This window comes from Nipponia nippon, unplaced genomic scaffold (assembly GCF_047370975.1).
Source record: "Nipponia nippon isolate SJK-2023a ecotype South Korea unplaced genomic scaffold, ASM4737097v1 scaffold_32, whole genome shotgun sequence".
In the NCBI taxonomy this organism is placed as follows: domain Eukaryota; kingdom Metazoa; phylum Chordata; class Aves; order Pelecaniformes; family Threskiornithidae; genus Nipponia; species Nipponia nippon.
This window is the reverse complement of record NW_028262350.1, coordinates 1,406,108-1,425,524: the sequence shown is the minus strand read 5'-3', so window position 1 is coordinate 1,425,524 and position 19,417 is coordinate 1,406,108. Positions and strand designations below refer to the sequence as shown.

General features: G+C 60.5%; 2 protein-coding genes across 4 annotated transcripts in view; both read right to left on the bottom strand.

Moving 5' to 3' along the window:
* Nucleotides 1-19,417, bottom strand: part of ZNF385C (zinc finger protein 385C) — an 81,817-nt gene that overhangs the window by 17,283 nt on the left and 45,117 nt on the right. The window lies entirely within an intron of this gene.
* Nucleotides 3,295-11,233, bottom strand: CUNH17orf113 (chromosome unknown C17orf113 homolog). 2 transcript variants are annotated; one of them, XM_087770218.1, is made up of 3 exons: nucleotides 10,926-11,233; nucleotides 7,137-7,765; nucleotides 3,295-5,392 (listed from the first exon to the last, which is right to left on the bottom strand). In XM_087770218.1, the coding sequence occupies exons 2-3, from the start codon at nucleotides 7,653-7,655 to the stop codon at nucleotides 3,860-3,862; spliced, it is 2,052 nt and encodes a 683-aa protein (XP_087626344.1). In that variant the 5' UTR covers nucleotides 7,656-7,765; nucleotides 10,926-11,233; the 3' UTR covers nucleotides 3,295-3,859. The 2 variants fall into 2 exon arrangements, with proteins under 2 accessions (XP_087626344.1, XP_087626343.1); XM_087770217.1 differs by having other exon boundaries at nucleotides 7,137-7,665.

Genomic DNA, 19,417 nt, shown 5'->3' with positions numbered 1-19,417 from the left:
CACCTTCCCAAGGTTATGAGGCCGCACCGCTGCGGCTCCTGCCTTACCTTTGCTGCAGGGCAGATTCCAGCAGCAGCTGTGGGCTGTATTTTTAGGTATTAATTAGACACTCAATTAAGGGGATTTGCTTTGGGGAGAGTGGCAGGGCCCCCAGGTCTGTATAGAATGACATGACCTTACCCGAGGTGACGGGCATGGCCAGCGGCAGGGTGGGCTTTGCTGCTGAATGGCATCCCCAGATGCTCGGTCTGCAGCTCCGGCGCGGGGCCGTCCCCCACCGCAGCGCTGTCTTTGTCTTTCCCCCCATCCTGGCAGAGCCCCCACCTCGGCAGCCAGCACGGCCACTCCAGCACCGCGGCATCAGCCCCACGGGCCCTGCTGGGACGAGACACGCTCGGGGCTCCGTGAAGCATTTGGAAGGGCTGGCGCAAGGAGGGCAGCGCAGGAGCCCCGTGCTCCTGGCACAAGCACCAAGGGCACCGCAGGTGCTGCCCCGTGCCCCAGCCAGGCTCTCGGGTTAGCCGTGCTGAGGACACACTTGAGCCGATCTGAAATCCCACGTGCCACCCAGCCGGAGCCAGGTCACTGTGCCCGTGCCTGCTGCGCGGGGGCATCCTCCGCCGAGCCGCTGAGCGATGGCCAGGTCTGAGCCGCTGCAGCCTGGGGGTCCCTTGGCCCCCCCAGCTCTGCAGGGAGGGTGCACAGCCGTTCTTAACTGAGCATCCAGGCCTGGCCGAAAGACGCCAAACCACACGACGTCACCGCTGCGGTGCCGCGCATCCCCTGCCTGGGGCTCAGCCTGGAGCCATCAGCTCAGCCCCCTCCCAGCCCTCTGAAGCTCAGCCCAGCTCCTGTCCCGCAGGCACGTGACTCTCAGAGGGGTCCCTTGAAATTTAGAGACGTGTTTCAGTCCTTCATTTAAGCAAGCCCACCCAGGACCGTGCCGGGCCGCTGTCCCCCCGCCTCTTCGCTCCACACAGCAACCACACACAGGGCTGCAGCAGGTTTTCTCCCAGGTCCCCCGCAAGGCAGAGCAGAGCGACTGTTGTGCTCTAACGTTACGTATGTGTGAACCTCCAAGAAACGCCTCTGAAAGCAGCAGGGGCGATGCTGGGGGTTTTCATACTGACATGAGAATCTGCCAAGGACCCATCTCCGCAGACGCCGGCTGCCTCGCAAGAGCATCTGGCGCAGAGTCTGCACGGGACAGATGGAGACGGGAGCTGTTTATTCGCACAGAAGCAGTCTGGCTCCCTCTCATTTGGTAGGTGTTCTCAGTAAATTGTGGTGGCGTCTCAAATTCCTTACCCAGGGCTTTAAAGCTTTTGTCTCTGGCCAAGCATCGGCTGAATTCACTCCAGCTATTTCCAGGAGACTCTGGGAAACACGTGTGCGCTCCCTGATGCCAAAGGCTGCAGGCAAGAGAAGAGCAGCAACAGCCATTCACAACGCTGGACCACGACCACGGCACCGGAGCAGGCCCAGCACTGCTCGGGGTCCAGACCACCCCCAGTGCCTCCAGCTCCAGCTTTAGGAACATCAGCAATTAGCAGATTGCCCTGCCTCAGACTCCCAGAGCAACCAGACGCAGCAAACCCCACCTGGACCGCAGAGCAGCAGATCTGTTGGTCCTGAAGACAGCGATGCTGCAGCTGCCCAGGCGTGGTGGGTTTGCTCCGTGGCCACAGCAGTCCCCGCAGCAGGACCGGCCTTGCCCGAGCGCAGCCCCTCCATCCCGCCCAGCTCCAGCGGAGCCCAAGGGAAAGGAAGGGCCAAGCCCCTCTGGCGCTGACGCCGGCTCCCAGCCTCCCTGGGAACGTGAGGACAGTGCACGTTTTGAGCACCATCCTGCTACATTCTCCTCTTTCCAGCTTTTGACAGCCACAGCCTCCACCTCTACACGCCCAGTTTGGACAGAAAGCAGCCCACAGCAAAGCCCAGCTTGCAGGACAAGGTCGCGCTGAAAACCACAAACCCGAACTGGGGGATGCTTCTGAACAAGCAGCCAAATGCACTTGCCATCAAACCAGCGTCTCCGCCTTACGGACCAGCCGGAAGGACACGGACTCCGGGCCATCAGCGGTCACCTGCCGCCAGCCCTGCGGACAGAAATCCCGGCCTTCCCTGCCTCCACCGCAGGTGCGGGGCACAGCGTGCCCATAGGAGCCTGTGAGACACTGCCAGGCGCCCTCAAACACCCAGTCCATACATCCGACATGGGGGCCGCGGTACCTGTTGGGTTGGACAGACGGCAAACCGCCCCTCGGAGCAATGGGGGGACCCCAGCAGGGGAGGCAGCCGTGCCGGCCGAGTACTGCTCCGGGGGCCACGCGTCCCCTCCAGCGGCTGCAGGGGCTCCGCAAGCCGGGGCTGGGGCAGAGGAAGGTCCATCCACCGCCGGCAGCGGCTGCTCGCTCCGGAGGAGGGGGAGCAGCAAGACTGAGCCCCTGCCACGACCCTTCCATGTCGCTGCCGCACAAGTCCCAGACGGAGGCAACCGCATGGGACGAACGGGGACCGTCAGCGTTATGGACATTGGGGCCAAATCCTGCCAGACGCGGACCCTGCATCTGCAGGACGACATCAACTTACCCAGAGAAGGAGCGGAGCTGCATCCCGCAAGAGGACCCGGAGCTCAGTATTAAACCGCCACGATGCTTCAGGCTGCTGCGTTGGCTTTACTGCAGATTAAAATCAGTGAGAAGGGGCTTCTCACCCCACCCCGGCAGAACTGAAGGAAACGTCCCCCTGAGTAAAACCAGAGAAGCCCCAGAACACCCCGACACGCCACGCAGCGCCCGCCGCCCGGCTTGGCACCGCGCTCGCACACCCAGACCCCAGCGGCAGAGGCGCCCGAGTCCCTGCTGCCACGGGCTCCCGACAGCTTCGCTCGCTTCGGGGCAAAGGGAATGTCGAAAAGGAAAAACACAAGCTAAACAACTCAGGTTTGTCCCAACAGCACATGTTAAAAGACTCCTCCTTTGGCTGCAAGGTTGCAGAGCTCAGAGTGCAAAGGGAACGTAGGTATGTGATGCCATGTTGAAAAGACAAGGAGTTCGCTATTTGTTATTTTTGGACCCCTGCTTATAATTTATTATCTCATTGCAAAAAAAGTCCTTTTAGATATCTTTGCACTTTAAACACTAGGAAAATTAAGATAGACCTTCTTAATATATATATTTATATATATATTTTTATATATATACACATACACATATATACACATCGATGCATTTAAAAGTTACTATTTCCTCAGTGATTACAATATCATTCTCTAAATCTCTTGCTCTTGAAATGATCATGACTCGATGCCACTGCTAAAAATACTTTGTGCTGTGCGCAAGGAATACCAACAAGACACCGCCAGGCATTTCGGGGTTTGCCACGGAGCTACAAAGATGCGCTGCCTTTTCTGCATTCATTCTCGAGGCTCCAAAACAACAAAAATCAGACGTTTTTGCAGAGTATTAAGTAAAAGCTGCTGGCTATCATTGTGCAAAGGCAATGTGACATTTGAACTCAAGAGAAGATTTGCCTTCATCTCCCTAAAACAAAATAATAACAAACCCTTGGAAAAAAAACTCATCATAATTTAGGATTTCAGGTGGCCCCAAGATTTTAAATTCTGGCCAATTCAGATGGATGTTTGGGGGGTGAGGGATGGGTGGTTGTGGGCCCGGCATGGCTTTGTGAAGGATCCCATTGCCTCTTCCCAGCATGGAGCAGGTCACCACCCACTGGTGGCCACCCAGCCCCGGTGGTGGCCAGGGATGGGGAAAGGTGGCGGCGAGCCGGCGCTCGGGGCTGCCCGCAGGACCCGGCTCCCTGCCTGCAGGGCTCTGCCTTCGCTGGCCACCGCTCACTTCACCTGCGCCACAATGAAGCCGGACTCCCTCATGCTCTCGTAGTACTCGATGGCCAACGCAAAGTCAAACTCGTTGATGGCCGGCCCGTCGATGGCAATCTTCATGAGGTCGGAGAGCCCCTCGTCCTTTGTGCGGTGCGACCAGCCGCGCTTCAGCATCTCCCGGCCCCGGCTGATCTTCTCAGCGAGGACCGAGCCCAGTGGCAAGGCCAGGGCGATGGCTGCGAGGACAGCGAAGTCCGGGAAGAGCTCATGCATCTCAGAATTGCTGTAGACCAGCTTGACGCAGAGGTCCTTGAAGGAGAGCTGGCTGAGGCTGAAGACGATCCGCTTGAAGAGGGGGAAATCGCTCAGGGCCCTCTCGCTCACCACCACCCGGGAGTAAGCCTGCAGGAGGAAATTCAGCTCACTGACCCCATAGCTGCCAATGTCCTCCAAAGACTGGGGGTAGCACTTGGGGTTGAAGATGGCTGAGAAGGAGCTGATGGCCTCCAGGACACTGCTGGGGAACCTGTCCAGCAGGTTGCCCCGCACGCTCTCCAGGTAGCTCTCCTTTAGGCGCTCAAAGTGCTTCAGGTGCACCTTGGAGCAGTTGGCCAGCTCGACACCCTTGTAGTAAAGGCGGCTCTCGCCCTCCCGGTCATCCCGCGGGTGCTCGTTCATCTCATTGAGGAACTCCTGGAGGTTTTGGCCACTGGCGCTCTTCTGGGCCTGCAGGGTGGTGGCTGTGGCAGAGACGATGGGCTTCAGGATGGAGATGTCAAAGTCCTCAATCTGGAAGAAGCGGCTGAGCTTCTGGAAGATGGGGAGGACATCCAGGAGGATCTTGGTGAAGGCCACAAACTGGAACTTCTTGAGCTCTTCGCAGAGGCCATGGGCCACGGGCGACCGCTCCGCCTCGCTCTCCAGCAGCAGCACCAGCGTGGGCCACGAGGAATCAATGGCTTCCACGGCTGGGAAAATAGAAGTCCAGTGGATGGCTTTGGGGCTCCCGAGGTCTATCTCACAGAGGTCCAGGACGCTCCGCAGCTCCTGCAGGCCATTGCTTTCCCCCCTGAAGCTGGAGTAGAGCCTGTACACGGCGTCCACAGTGGTCTCGTATTTCTGGAGGTATTCGATGCTGACGATGCTCTCGGCCGGCAGCAGGGAGCTCCCGTGGGACAGGCAGTGCACCTCCGTCAGGAGCGGGCAGAGGGAGGTCAGCGCGGTCCCCACCCCGCTCAGCCGCTCGGCCACCAGCGAGGCACTGTCGGTGCTGAGCCACGTGATCTTCATGGTGGGGATGCCGAAGGAGCGCATCACCTCGCCCACCTTGCCCGTCACCGTGGCGGCCTCCCCGGCAGGCAGCTCGAAGCTCCCCAGGAAGGCGGCGGAGGTCTGCCCGTTGCAGGGGGAGACGGTGGTGGTGAACATGGCGAGGTTGCGGTGCTCCAGGACGTCCACCGTCTCGTCCACCACCAGCCCAACAAATGGTGAGGCTTTTATCCTGTGCCTGTCCTCGTTGTGTAGGACTTTGGCGATCGCTGCCTGAGCCAGTTAAAGGGGATGCGCGGGGCAGGCGGGGAGGGAAAGAGAAACACAAATGAACTTCAAAAGCACACGGGAGATGTACAGCACCCGGCGCAAAGCAAGCTGCAAGGCTCCCACCCTCGGATCTCCCCAAAAGCGGCGCAAGGTCCCGCATCAGAGAGAAGCCCTTAAGCAAGTTGTACATACAAGTACATATACAAGCTGGAAATCACTTTCTTTTTTTCTAATATACCATCTCCTCCTGCTCCTGGCCTGCAGCCCAAACACCAAGCGGAGCTCCAGAGAGCTCCAGGGTCCCTGTCCGGAGCCGGGGGTTGGAGCCCCACGGCTTCAGCAGGACCGATCGCCGCCGGGCAGCACCGAGCTGCTGGCCCCCCGTCAGCCACGCTCCTGAGACCCTTCCCGTGCCGGGAGCGAGGCAAGACGCCGAAAACCTGCCGCCTCAGTTCAAACTTCAGCAGTTGCTTCGGTGCTTTACAAGCCTGGCAGGGGTAGGAGCAGCAGCAAAACCTCCTGACCTCTCCTCCTTCTCTGCTCCGTTTTCCCCATTTCAGGCACACAGCCTGGTCTGAAGGGAAAACTTCCTCGCTGTACATGAAGCCCCTAAGTAGCACTTCAGGCTGAGAAATCTAATTAGTGGATTTAGTCTATCTGCAGCAAAATAAAGCTCTTTAGAGATCTAAAAAGCCTGGCAAACAGCCAAGACTCACTAAAAAATTAATTTGATTTTAACAGGCATGAAGCATTTGTAAAATTAAGAAAATCCTTTCTAAACTCTCTGGCTACTTGATCTTTCTGATCACTCAGTTTAGGGCAAAAGAGGAAAAACCCACAGTGCTCGTGTGCTAATTGAACTCCCGAGCTTTTACCCTTCCAGCAGCCCGGCAGGCTCAGACGGGAGAGGCCCCCGGTCTCCCTGCGTGTCGGGAAGCACACGCGTGACCCATGACCACGAGCCCGAGGCTCCCTCGATGGAGCCCATCGCCTTCTGGTTTGTCAAATCAGGGAATGACACCAACAAAGTGTCACGGTGATGTTTAACGTGGAGGAACTTTCAGTCTCCACTGAAAACCTGGAAAACAGGAGCATTGCCGGGCTCCACCGGCTCCCCCGTGGGACTAGAGCACACCCTGGAGCAGCCTGGTTCTGTGGACCGGGCCGGTGGTCCCAAGCACATTGCCGACGTGCCCTGGTCCCACGGGGCGCGTTTACCCATCCAAGGATGGGACAGAGGTCTGCCCATCAGCAAACACTGACACAGAGGCTGTTGGTGCTCCTGAGCAGCCAGCGGCCCCAGCCCCTGCTCTGCCTGCGAGTCAGGGACGCCAGCTCCCTGCCCAGCCTCCTGCCTGCCGCCGCGGCACCCAGCTCCAGCCCTCCCGGGCTCACGCCGCCGGGAGGATCCAGCGATCCTCGCCGCAAAGACAACTCTGGCCCTGGTGAGGCAGAGCACACATTCGCCTCCCTGTGTTTCACTGGGGCCCGCGGGATGGGGGCACACGCCTAAGGCTCTGCTCGCACATGCAGCACCTCAAGAAAAGCCAAGCGGGCGCTGGCGATGCTCAACGGGGCGCTGGGAAGCACAGAGCTCCCTGCCGCAGCCGGTCGGCGCGGGCACACAACCCGCTCTGCTGAACGCGGCAGGTGCAGGCAGCTTTGCAGGCAGGCGGCCACGCGGCACCGTCCGGCCCCGCAGCAGCCGGCAAACGCGGGTGCAGAGCCCCCAGCCCGGCATACACACCTGCATCTCCCTGACGCTGCTGGGGTGGTAGTACTCGCTGTGCTCGGAGGCCAGCAGTGCCTGGCACAGGTTGAACTTCTGGAAGTCGAGCAGGGATGAGCACTTCTCGTCCCGGATCTCCTCCTTCGCCATCCAGTAGACGGTGGCGAGGACAGCCACCTTCGCCGGGTTCACCTCCACCTTGATGACTGAGCGCAGCTCTGGGTGGCCGCGGATGCGGGTCTCAAAAGCCAGCTGCTCCCGGTTCACCGCCAGCGCCTGGCGGTGCGCGCCGGAGGTGACGTGCCGCAGCAGGGCATGGCGCTGGAAGTTGTCCGTGCCCACGGTAAAGGCGTTCTCTGCTTTACCATGCTTGTTCTTCACCAGCGCCTGACGACACTCTATGCAAAACATGAGTTTCCTCTCATAGTCAAACTCCAGCCAGGTAAATTCCTCCTTCCAGTGCTCATTGAAATAGCGCTTACACTTTTTATTGGAATTGGAAGTTTCCCCAGCTGGCTTTTTCCCTGGAGGCACCATATTGCTGTGGCTGGGAAATCAAACGCTACAGTTGAACTGAAACGTGCCTTGGAGGAGCAGCCTCTACATTTAATTTAGTAAGAAGGTCTATTACAACTCTCCTGGTCCGACTGGAGATGAAAGAGACACAAGGGAAAGGGATTAGGGCCCTGCAAACCTCAGCCTCTGCTCGTCGCTTATTCTTGGCTGCTAACGAAGAGCTGCGGTGGCACGGCGGCGGCAGCGCTCAGGACAGGCAGGGCTGTGCGACAGCCCCGGCACCGCGTGGGGGGATCCCACCGAGCGCCTCGTCGGTGTCATCGGCAGCTCTTAGTGTAGTGGTGGGACTGGCACACACGCACGGTCCTTCTTGTAATCACAGACACCCAAACGCGCTTCTCATCAGACCAGACCTCCATGCTGCACCCGATGCTGGGGAGGTATGGAACCAGCCCTGAACCAAACGTCTAAAAATGAGAGTGTTCAGCCCCCCGAGGAGCAGCGCCCGCTGCCGACGGCGAGCGCCAGAGACCCAGAGCTGGACAAGGATGACTTGGAGGCCAGCTCCGAAACACGTGCTTGCATGCACACGTGTGCGTTTTCATTCCTCCCTTGCTTGTCTCCATCCCAGGGAAGTGGCAAAGCCACGCTGCGTCCCGTGGCAGCGGGGCCGTGCTCTGCACCGTCAGCACCCCGGCCCGGCATCCCTCCCCAGGGGCTGCTGATGCACAGGACCCACCCCAGCCAGGGCTCCCAAACACCGACTGGAGCCTGCGGCCGCAAGCACTCACCCACCTATTTAAACCAGGCAGCTGAAGTATTTAAGCATCCACTTAACTCCCTCCCTGTACTTAAGCCCCACTCAGTCCAATCCTCGCATTCTTCCATGAACTGGATTGAAAAACCAAACTGAGCCTTGATAAAGGTGGTGGGAGGAGGAGGAGGAGGAATCGAGCAGAGGGTGGGAAAGGGAGGGAACTGAAATGGAAAGAAAATGGACATTCAGCAGCAGCGCAAGCCAGGGAATACTGCCAGCGTGACTTGCGGAGACACCCACGAGGAACTTGGGCTTTTTCTGAAGAACAAACCCCCAAGCACCAGAGCCGTTACCACAGCGCTCAGGAAGAAGCGGGAAGCCTCACAGTTTAGGCATCAGAGCAATACCCTGACTCCCAGAGCTGCAAACACACGCTCCCGCGGAGCAGGGGTTCCCCTCGGGGTGCCCTGAGCCATGCTGGCTGGGTGGCGGTGGAGCCTGTCACCGGCCCTTCGCCCGGCCACCCTCCAAAGGGCTGAGGAATGTCCTTTACTGACAGCGGGAGGGGAAGGGGTGACCGTCCTCAGCCCCTGCGCTTTCCCCAGGGTGCCCAGGAGCAGCCGCCCGTCCTCACTCGCTGCCTTGCTGGTCCCCGCAGGTCCAGCCCCAAGCCATCAGTCTTCTCTCGGCTCTGGGGTTTCTTCTGGCTGCGCCTGGCTTTCCAGGGACCCTCTCCTTCTCCTCCCCATCAAACTCCTCCCGACGGAGGGTGGGCGTACCAAAGCCTTCTGCCACACTAGACGGGAGAAGTGCTCCTGCTTTGCTCTTCCATCATGGAAACCAGAGTAACCTGGTAAAAAGGCATCAGAGGCCAAGAAACCCCCTCTCTGTCTAGAGAGAAAACATGCCAGCCCCCGGGCAGGAGCTGGCAGAGGAGCAGGCAGCACCGGCATCTCCGAGCCCAGCCACAGCCCGTGCGCCGGCCAGGCACCACGCACCTCGCCCTGCAGAGGCGGGTGCTGGGGGGCCGGTGCGGTGCGGACCCTCGGAGCCCATATTTCCCATTGCTGCTGCCCAGGTGCGTCACGGCCCCAGCTCCCTGAGCAGCCCCATCCCGGTTCACCAGGCACGTGTGCATCTTCAGAGCATTACCCTTCTGCTTCCAGCCCTGGGAGCTCTCACCCTGTGCTCTTCCAGCAAACTGGGAGCCGCGGGCCAGCCCTGCGAGGGCAGGGGGACAGGGACAGAAGGACCCGAGCAGCCAGCCCAGGTCAGAGTGGGGCTTTGCTAGTCCAAAACTCGGCTCAGTCAGCATCAAATGCTTCCAAGGAAGCAGAGAGAAACCCCAGGACACAGCTCGCTGGTCCCCTCTGCATCTTGCTCTTGGGCTATTTAACGCGGTTTGGTTTGCTTCCCAGAGCCAGGTCTCCCGCCTGGTCCCACACCTCAGCACGGTGCAGCCGAGAGCACCCAGGGAACGACTCCCACAGCTGGGGGGTCCCGACAAAGCTGCAGCCGCTTCCTCGGGCCAGTCCAAGAGCTGCACCGCAGCCTCTGACGCCGGCCAGAGCAGCGTCTCCTCAGAAGCACGTTAATTAGGAAACTGACGGACTTGCCATACGAGAGTCAAAGCCCAGAGCCGTCTTGCAGTCTTGTTTCCTCTGCAGTTGCCAGCACCCATCAGACGTTCCCCAGGGACGCAGGCTCTGCCAGGGTTGGGATTGCGCCGGTGTCCCTGCCGTGCCCTGGCGAGGCTCGGGGCTTGCCCCCGAAGCAGGAGGAGGTGCCCACGCAGCAGGGACAGCTCTGCCGTCTTCACCAGCCTCGCTCATGGTTCACGTGCCCAACCTGCCCCGGACCCACCGCCCTGATCCCCGTGCCGGGCAGGCGTCAGGCTCGGCGCGCCCCAGCTGCAACCAAGACGGTGCATGGCCCTGGGGGGCAGTCTCCTCCGTTCCCTCCCTCTCAGTGACCCCATTTGCTCCCAAACCCATCCCCACCTACACACAGTCCCCAGCACTCGCTCCAGCAAAAACCACTACCTTGGAAAGAAAAAAAAAAGCAGCAATTAGTGTCTGGGGCGCACGGGGCTGGGAGAGCTCAGGATGGAGCAGAGCACCACGGCGCTGTGTCCTGCACTTCCCACAGCGCCTGCCGTGCACCAGCACCAGCCCTGGGCACCCTTCGCTGCGCACATCGCTCCCCGGCCGCTGCCGGCCACGGGAAGAAGCAGCGCTGCATTTCCTTGGGGACCCAGCAGCGTGCAGGAGGCGGCGGCTCGGGAGCGGGGGCGACACTGCCGTACCCCCGCCAGCCTGCTGCTCCCCCAGCCGGGGCAGGAGCACTCTCTGGGGGGAAGTTTGGGCAGGATCGACTTGCAAGAGGACGAGCCGCTGCTTTGACCCTTGGTGCATCACCCCCGGCTGCTGGTCACCTAACGCCCGCCCGGGTGAGGGTGAGCAGAGCAGCATGCGACCCCCAGCACCCAGCCCTGCGTGCCCGACCCGCACGCCCACCCTCCCCTACATACGTACCATTTAAAGGCTGCCATAAGCTTTGGGGTGAGGGGGCTTGCAAACTTCCCAGATTTTGGTTTTTAAATAGGAAAAAAAAAACTAATTAGAAAACCAAACCCAGTCAAATAATGCAAAGCCACAAAAAAAAATAAAAAAGCTCGCCGGGAGGCAGGGAGAAGCAGCGCACCCCCCACCCCGGCAGCCCCGCTCAGTGCATGGGGGCGGGCGCCCCACCGGTGCTGCCGCGGCCCCGAGCACGGCGGCTGCGGGAACAAAGCCTGCGGCTGCCGCCCCGCGCTCACGGGAGCATGGGAGCAGCCATCTTGCTGCGAGGACTGTCTGGCTCCGCGGATGCTCCCGGCAGCCAACGGCGGCAGTGGCCACTAGTGGTGGCCAGGAACCGGGAAGGCCGCATGGCGGTGGCCGTGGCCTGGCCATGGGGACGGTGGGGATGGCTGACACGGTGGCTGGGCGATGGGCTCTGGCCCCTGGGGAAGGGGAGCACGTGGAGCTGAGCCGCGTGCAGGCTGCATGCTCCCCTGCCGGGACTCCTTCCCCAGGAGGGCAAAGGCAACGGGCGTCGGGTGCCCGGCTCACGGCCCCCTGGGGACCCTCACCCTGAGTCCCTTGGCCGAGGGCTGAGCCCGTGCAGCAGGACGAGCTGCAAAAGCATTTGCATGCAGCCAGGACGGGTGTCCCCAGGTTTGGGCAGAGCCAGGACCCAAGCGCCTGGCGTGCGGGCAGCTGTGGGCAGAGCAGCTCTCCAGCCCTGCCCGCAGGCGCTGACCTTTTGCCAAACCCAGATGCGAGCCCCTTAGTGAACACTGCAGCGGGACTCGGACCGAGCTCCCGCTCAAGCCCCATTTAACTGCGCTCCTGGTCCATAGCTGCAGGACTGGCACTGGGACTGGCACTGGCACCCACCCCCTCATGCTGGGGCTCCCTAACGAGCACAGGGGCTCCACTCACCCCAAACCCCCCTTCTTTTAGCACTAAATGCAGGTGAAATTTAGAGCCCTTCAACTTCTTCCAAAAATACGATTTTTTTTTATGCCACCTTTGCTTTCCCCCAAACAAGGCTCCCGAGGACACTGAAATCCCAAAGAGCAGCGATGTCCCGTGGGAGCCTCCGATGGGAACACCCCTCCCCGCTCCCCAGTGCCCCAGCACGGCCCCGACTCCGCCTGCCCCAGTGCAGTCAGGCCCCACGGTACGGGTACGTGCTGGATTAGGGGCTGCATTGTACCTGGCTCCGGTTGGCTCCACACCAGGGAGGGGACCGCGGCCCCCCGAGTGAATTCCTCTCTTTAGGCTCCCTGACATGTCCCGGGGCAAGAGGCTCTTCCTGCGCTCGGGACATTCCTGCCCGGCCACCTCAGCCCAGGGTTAATGCTAACAGGAGCTGGGCGAAACCAGAGACGGGGCTCCCAGGGGTGAAAATATGCACTATTTATTCTTGTGCTAATGCAAGTGAGAAAAGAGGACTTAGCCTTTTTAATCAGTTTTCAGGCAGGAGGCTGCTGCGTCCCCTGGTTCGCAGCATCCGGAGCAGGACGGCAAAGGTCAGCGGTCCTGGGGCAGGGAGCGGCCACGGCCCCGCGGGCTGGGGCAGACCCCGTTTCCCATGGCCCTGGCAGCGCTTGGCCCCCACGGAGGCCCTGCACCGGGATCCACCGGCAGGTCCAGGGGACTCTGCCTGCTTTTCCCCCCCGCTCCCAAAGGGAGCAGCCCGATCCAATCCTGCCCTGCCCCGCTGGGAGAGGCACCCAAACCAGGAGCAGAGGGACGGGGAGGGGGAGCGCCAAGGAGCCCCACCGAAGTCCTGGAAAACAGGGGGATTTGGCAAAAGCACTCACTGCCCATCCTCCCCTCCGCTTTCACCAGCACCAGATACAAACACAGTTGCTTATAATTATCATGAGCCAAAGGGAGCCAGGCAGCAAAAATCTGCAGTGGGGAAACAAAACCGCTCAAGAAAAGAAGCAACGGGGACCAGGCAGGACACCAAAATCCCGCTGGGCAAACCAACGGCGGCAGCACGCGGCGTCGCAGCAGGGCCCGGGCTCCTCTCTGAGCGCAGCCAGAACACCGGGGAGACGGGGCAGGTCGGCGGCTCCACGGGGCACTTCACTGGGGGGCAAGGCGCTGCTGCAGGGCCCCTGGCACACGGCAGCCCCGGCACAGGGCGAGGAGCCCCTGCCCCGGGCAGGGAGATGGGCATCAGCTGGGGAAGATGAAAGCTGCCCGCCCAGGGTGGGGGACCGTAATTATTTTGCCCTTTTGCTTTGCAAAGGGCCCCCGGCTCCGGAGGGGTCGGTATCCCGCCAGGAGCAGCACCAGCCCCGTCAGCCACCCAGCGAGCATCCTCGTCCGCATTAACGCCAAACCACGGCGGCCCCGTGGGAGCAAGGCAGGGATGGGGACAGACACGCAGGCCCCTGCCAGGGGCCGAGCGGCTGGGTAGAGACCCCGGGTGCCTGCCGAGGCACACTGAGCCCGGGGAGAGGGCTGGGAAAGCAGGGGCTGCTGGGCGAGTCCCGTGGGCTCCGGGGTAAGGGGGGGCTCTGCCTGCTTTGTGCTGGGGCAGCACAGCTGAGCCTGCTGGGCTCTTCTGCCCTGCGTGCCTCTGCCTGGGTTCCTGCGGCGGGGAGGCTACAGGGAACAGCTGAAACACCTCATGTGAAACAGTCTTTTAATTGCCCTTTTTTTTTTTTTTTCCCTTTCCTCCATAAATTCACACTCCTGTCGGAAGCCTCCAGCTTTAACGTGCATTCTGGGCAGTTTCCAGGATGTCCCTGACCCTCGCAAGCACCCCTGCCCTTGCATCCCTGCAGGACATCAGACATCCTTCCTAAAGGAACTGAAATGGAAATATTTCTATTTACTCCTATTCAGCAGCAGCAGCAGCCTTGGCTTGATGCGATCATCGCTATTTTTCTCCCCGTGACATGCCTAGAGAGCTCGGCGGGCAGGTGCCCTGCCTGCACGAGCACATTTATCATCGGCATGGCACGAGGGCGGCCGCTGCCCGATGAGCCACAGTTTCCATTTGAGCCCCGCGCCTTCGGCGGCCGAACCAGACCCGAGACACACAGTTCCTGCCGGGGATGCCAAGGGGCCAGACCCTGGCACCCCCTGCCAGCCCTTCGGCCCCACGTCCGGGGGCTGGGTTTCCCCAAGGGTTTTTCATTGCATCTATAAGAAGCTGAACACAAGAGACTGAAAGCCCAGCTATGTTACCCCAAAAGATACTAAATCCCTGAGTCCAAACACATTTATGAGATTTTGTTTTCCTCCTCTGCTTTAAGCCAGTCTCTCAGTCTCTGGGGAATGACTCACGCTTTTCCAGCAGGGAAGCGGAGTTGCTGGTGCTCCCGAAGCTGCTAACCCAGGAGAGCCCCGGCCCCTCGCAGCCCACCGGCTCTCCTGCCCACCCTGCGGTGCCGGCTCCGCCAGCCGCCCTCCGCCCCGTCCATCGTGCAGGGACGGGGTGGGCCAGCCCCAGCACGCTGCCCGAGGAGGGCTGTGGCGCTGACACCGCGCAGGAAGGATTCTGGGGAGAGGGACGGCGCACGCTGCCCTGCAGGTCCCCGCTCCCCCTCCGCGCCCAAAGCCCCATCTGCGCCAGGTCCCAAAGCGGGCCGGGGGCTGCGAGCAGCAGGGGCACGCGTGGGAGGACGCACGGGAGCTGCCCCAGCCCCACCACCGGGCTTTGCCCGCCGCCGCATCCCTCGCACCCGAGGGTGGTGACAGTTCAATTTAATCTCTGCCGTGCATGGCGGAGGAAGGCAGGCTGCGAGGAGCTGCCGTCTTGTGTAGGAGAGAGCCATCCCTCTGCGAGGGAGACAGCACTCAACACCGTGTCAGCTCAGACAAATTAAAAATACTTCTGCAACCCCCCCGGGGCTGTTGCCTGGACAGGCAAATCTGGCAGGGCTGGCTTCTCCTGCGGGATCTGCTGTTCCGCAGCATCGCTGCAAAAAGACCGGAGGGTCACAGGGAGGAGCGGGCACCCCAGCTCGGGGAAGGGGATGGGGCACACGCTGGGGGACCCCGATATTTCCCTACTGTGTCCCAGCTCTCTTGCACATCTCCAGGGTGCTGGGGGGGGGGGGGGGGGTTGTACCTCGTCTGCCGGGGGCCCTTCCAGCACCGCCGCAGGCACAGGGGCCCTGGCTGGGGCAGCTCAGGTCCTTGCAGAGGGGCCGGGGTGGGCAGTGGGTCACGGGGGGGAGACTGCGGGGTGCTGCTGGAGAAGGAAGGCCCCGAGCGCCTGACACGGGGACCCCCCTGGCCCCCAGCCGCAACTGGCTTGCAGGACGCTGCCTCGCGCCTCCTTCCCCTGCGCAGCCTCGTCACAACCTTGTGCTGCGTGACTTGAGCTGGCAGGGAGCGAGCCTTGAAATAAACTCGGATGACATCCCTGCAAACTCCCGGGCACGGCCGCAAACCAGGTTATTTGTCTGGGCTGGGAGTGCTCATTTCTCCCCCGCCAGTGACCCTGGCTCCGGGCTAACGCTCCTCCGATCAGAGACGGGGCCAGTTTACTCCCCACGATGCAGCAGCCGAGAAGGGCAAAGCCTTTTTGTTGAGGAGCAAGAACAGAAGCAGAGATAACCTCCCACCCCGGGCTCCCTCCCAGTCGATGCACCTGGTCCTCGCAAGGCAGCTCGGCTGCAGGGAGCGGTACAATAAACGATTTCTGAGGAGCAAAGCTGGACGCAGGTCTTGCTCTATCAAGCCTCTTTTCCTCCCCGTTTCCACAAGCGAGCCCACCTCCCCTGGGATTTTAACTCCCAGCTCTCCCTGTCTGTCAGCTAATTATCTGAAAATGAGCGTTTAGCGATGGCTCTCCTTGCATAGCCCCCGACCAGCCCCGCGTCCCCCGTGCCGCGGCCGGCATCACTGCCGGGGCTGGCATCACTGCCGGGGCTGGCACAGCCTGGCCGAGACCTCGCTGATCTCCGCGACAGGTACCAAGGAGCTCGGGAAGGAGCCGGGCTAAATCTGACCCGGGGCAGCAGCAAGCACTAAACACTGAGCCAGGCTCCGCTCCCCAAAACCCTGCCTGCCCCTCCCCACCATCGCCGCCTCCTCTGGGGTGGGGAGCAGAGCAGTCGGGGTCCTTCCGAAACATGGAGCGCTCGGGGCGGGAGAATGGAGCCGCAGGTTAGTTCAGCCTTTATTCTGGGCATCGTTTAAATCATAAAAACTACAGCCGAGTCCAATTCATTACAGCCAGGGAACGACTGACAGAAATGAAAAGGGAAAAAAGATACTCAAATTGATGCTTTCTCACCGTTCCAGTGAAATAACCAATTTGGAACAAATTAAGGCGCTCCCATCTCTACCAGCCTTTTCAATTGCCTCTAAGCCAACGCACATTTTTCACAGTGCAGCGTTTCCTCCATTAGCAGTGAAAATTAATGATTTCTATTATTGAAGCACCTGAAGGCAGGTGCCTCCCTCACACAGCTGGGCTGGGCTGGCCCTTCCCGGGGCACCGAGCCCCCGGAGAGCAGAGCCGAGCCGTGAGGACACAGGTGGGCTCGCAGAGGACAAGTGACGTGGCCGGGGCCACCTGGCAGTTCGGTGGCAGAGCCACGGGCCGGTGGCAGTCCCCTCTCAGCACGGCCAGCCCAGACGTGCCAGAGCGATGCACGCCGATGACTGCGGCGAGGCCAAAACCACCCAAACCACCGTGCGTGACAGCATCACCGCTGTCCCTGATGCCCCCCCGGCAGCGAAACCACGGGGGCTTCAGCCAGTCCCTCCCGGCTTTGCTCGAGGGGGCGAAAGGGGAATCGCCCCACTCCCGGGGGGTCCGACTCGGACTTTGGGGGTGCAAGTCTCGGGGCTGAGAGAGCTTTCAAACCCCGATCCATTTACATATTCCCTGCTCTGAGTTTTACAAAGGTCGAAGCCCTTTGCCTGCCTCCGCCGGCTTTCTGCTCCCACCGGTCCTTCCCGGGAGCGCCGAGCGCAGCGCCCGCCCTGTTTGCGCTGACAGCTGCAGAAGTGCCTACCCCCCCGGCTGCCCCGGGGCCCGGCTGGTCATACCCAGGGTTTGGAAGCAGACACACATCTGTCATTATTTTTTAATTAGATTTTTATTTCCTACCGCTAGTATTTCATTGTAATTTCCGCCACTCCTACCCAGGCCGTGCTAAGATAATCACTTCGGAGAAGAGTGGGAACAGCCAGCCTACTCCTTCTAACATCCCGCTCAGAAAAGGGAAAAAAAAGCGACCTGTTAAATCCCCAGCCCCTGCAGTCATTACGAGCTTCAGGACATCAGGCGGGTGCTTGGACTGGACCATCAAAGCGCTGGTGCCGGCAGCGCGGCCGCCAGCAGCCTGCTGGGAGCATCGTCGCTCCAGAAACGGCAAAAAAGTTCCTGTTTGCTCAAAATACCTGTTAGCAACCCATTGCTCCAGCAAGGTGAGGCAGAATTAAAAACGGTCTAAAAAAACGTGTCAATTATACCCTCAGCTTGATGCGGGAAATGCAGTGATATTTTCTAGCCCACATCATACTTGGAGGTCAAGACTGGATGACAGTTTGGTCTAAAAATACTCTGAAGGGGAGGCTGAGGCTGTCGGAGGAGCTCAGAGCCCCCGCTGCCCCCCCGGGGTTGCTCGTGGTTGAAAGCGGGGGACAGATGTTCTCCCCGGGACGTTTCTCCGAGCAAGCCCCTGGCAATAAAACCAACCACGTTTACAGGGAAATTCACCCAAAACAACCTCGGGGAAAGCTCAGTCCTGCCGTCGGATGGGGAGCCCCACAGCCAAACCCGGGGTTTGCGCGGGGACAGAAACGTGCGCAGCTTAGCTCCTCTCTGCGTTAACCCCAGCCACGATGGAGAGGTCGGGGAGCCTGGAGCCTCGGTAAGCTGCCGATGACCCGCGGCAACCGCGGAGCAGCAGCGGGACCCACGCGCAGTCCCGCCGTGCACTGCCCGCCGTGGCCTCACGCTGCGGCACGGAGCGAAGCCGGGTGACGCCGAATTCCCGCTTCTTTTGGAAGAGGTGTTTAAAACATGGCGGGGAGAGGACGTTTAACGCTCACAGGCAGCGGCCGCTGCACAAGCACCTTGCAGCCACCGCGCTGCTCTACCCAGAGCGCCAGGATCCCGGCTCTGCTCCGGCCCCGTCACGGAGATTGCCAGCGAGCCCCCAGCAGCACAGGTTCAAAATCGAAGCTTTAGCGGCTTTACAACATTGCCTACGTATTTGAGACCACAAGGCTAAACGCAAGCTTTGGGAGGGAGGTTTTTTAGTTTGTTTTTTTTTTTAAATCTGCCTTGCCTGACAAGTATTCCGGATAAATATCCCAAGTAGCATTACATGTTCCAGAGATACAGGGAAAAACAGCTCACGGAAAAAAGACTGTGTTTCAAACTATTAGAAAAATGAAGGTGATCGCCAGGAGACCGCTGACGGGCAAGGCTGCGGTTCCAGCAAGGCGAGCACCTCGGAGGAGCCCTGGCAGACGTGCCAGCTCAGCAGCGGCCGCGGCTCCCCGGCCTGGCTGCTCTCCTACAGCCACAGGCACCAACAAGCACGCGCCTGCCATACCGCGGGAAGAGGAGCGCATGGAAGCGTGCGCACACTCACACGTACACACACACCGCACGCGCGTGTACACACACGGAGAGACCCAGCACCGCTGCCCGCAGGGACCCGCCAGACCCCCGGCGCTGCCCGGCGCACACGGCCGGGGGCGATGCCCCTTCCCCAGCAGCCTGCCGGAAAGTTAATGCCAACGATAACAAAAGCACCAAAATCACCAGCCCCGAGTCTGCGCGTGAAACGGGTCCGAGAGCAGCGTTACGCTCCGTTTGCTGCCGCAGCTCCGCTCCGCGAGCCCGAGACGGCCGAAGCCAAGAGCAAAGCACCAGCGCCCGCCAGCTCTGCCCCGCCGGTCTCCGTCCCCCCGCCTCAGCGCACGCAAAAAGCATCAAACATTTGCACCACGGCTGGAGCAGAAACGCAAGTCGGAGCTGACCCCCAAACGAAGAGCAAGGGCAAAATAAAGCCGTGTCAGCGCGTGCCCTTTTTCTTCCTCTTTTTGCAGCCCTGGGAAAAATCAATAAGATGCAGTGAGTCAAACTCAGTTTGAATCCCGTAAGTAATTAGGATTAGCAGGCTGGGAGCCGAAGAACGAGGCTGCCCGTGTGCCTGGGCTGGGAGGGACCATTTTGTGGGTGTACGGTGCACAGCTTAGTTGATGCAAATAAAAAGAACGGCTCTTTAAATGGGTTTTCAGGCAGGATGGCGACAGGGAACAGCAACGACCTGATTTGCTTAGAAAGAAGAAGATCTCATGAGGGTAATTTAGCGTGCCGAAGCCCTGATGGGAGCAGGGTGGGAACCCCACAGGTGAATCAATATTTGTGTTTGATGCCGAGTCTGTTACCAGCCCCTCGCTCCCGAGCCCGGACTCCGCAAGCACCACGGGTCTCCGGAGCTCCTTCCTGGCAGCACACAACCCGCCCCAATTTTTCACTA

Coding starts and splice junctions, on each gene's coding strand:
- CUNH17orf113 (XM_087770217.1), bottom strand. Junction 5,393..7,136: donor GCAGCGTCAGGGAGATGCAG/GTGTGTATGCCG, acceptor TAACTGGCTCAG/GCAGCGATCGCCAAAGTCCT.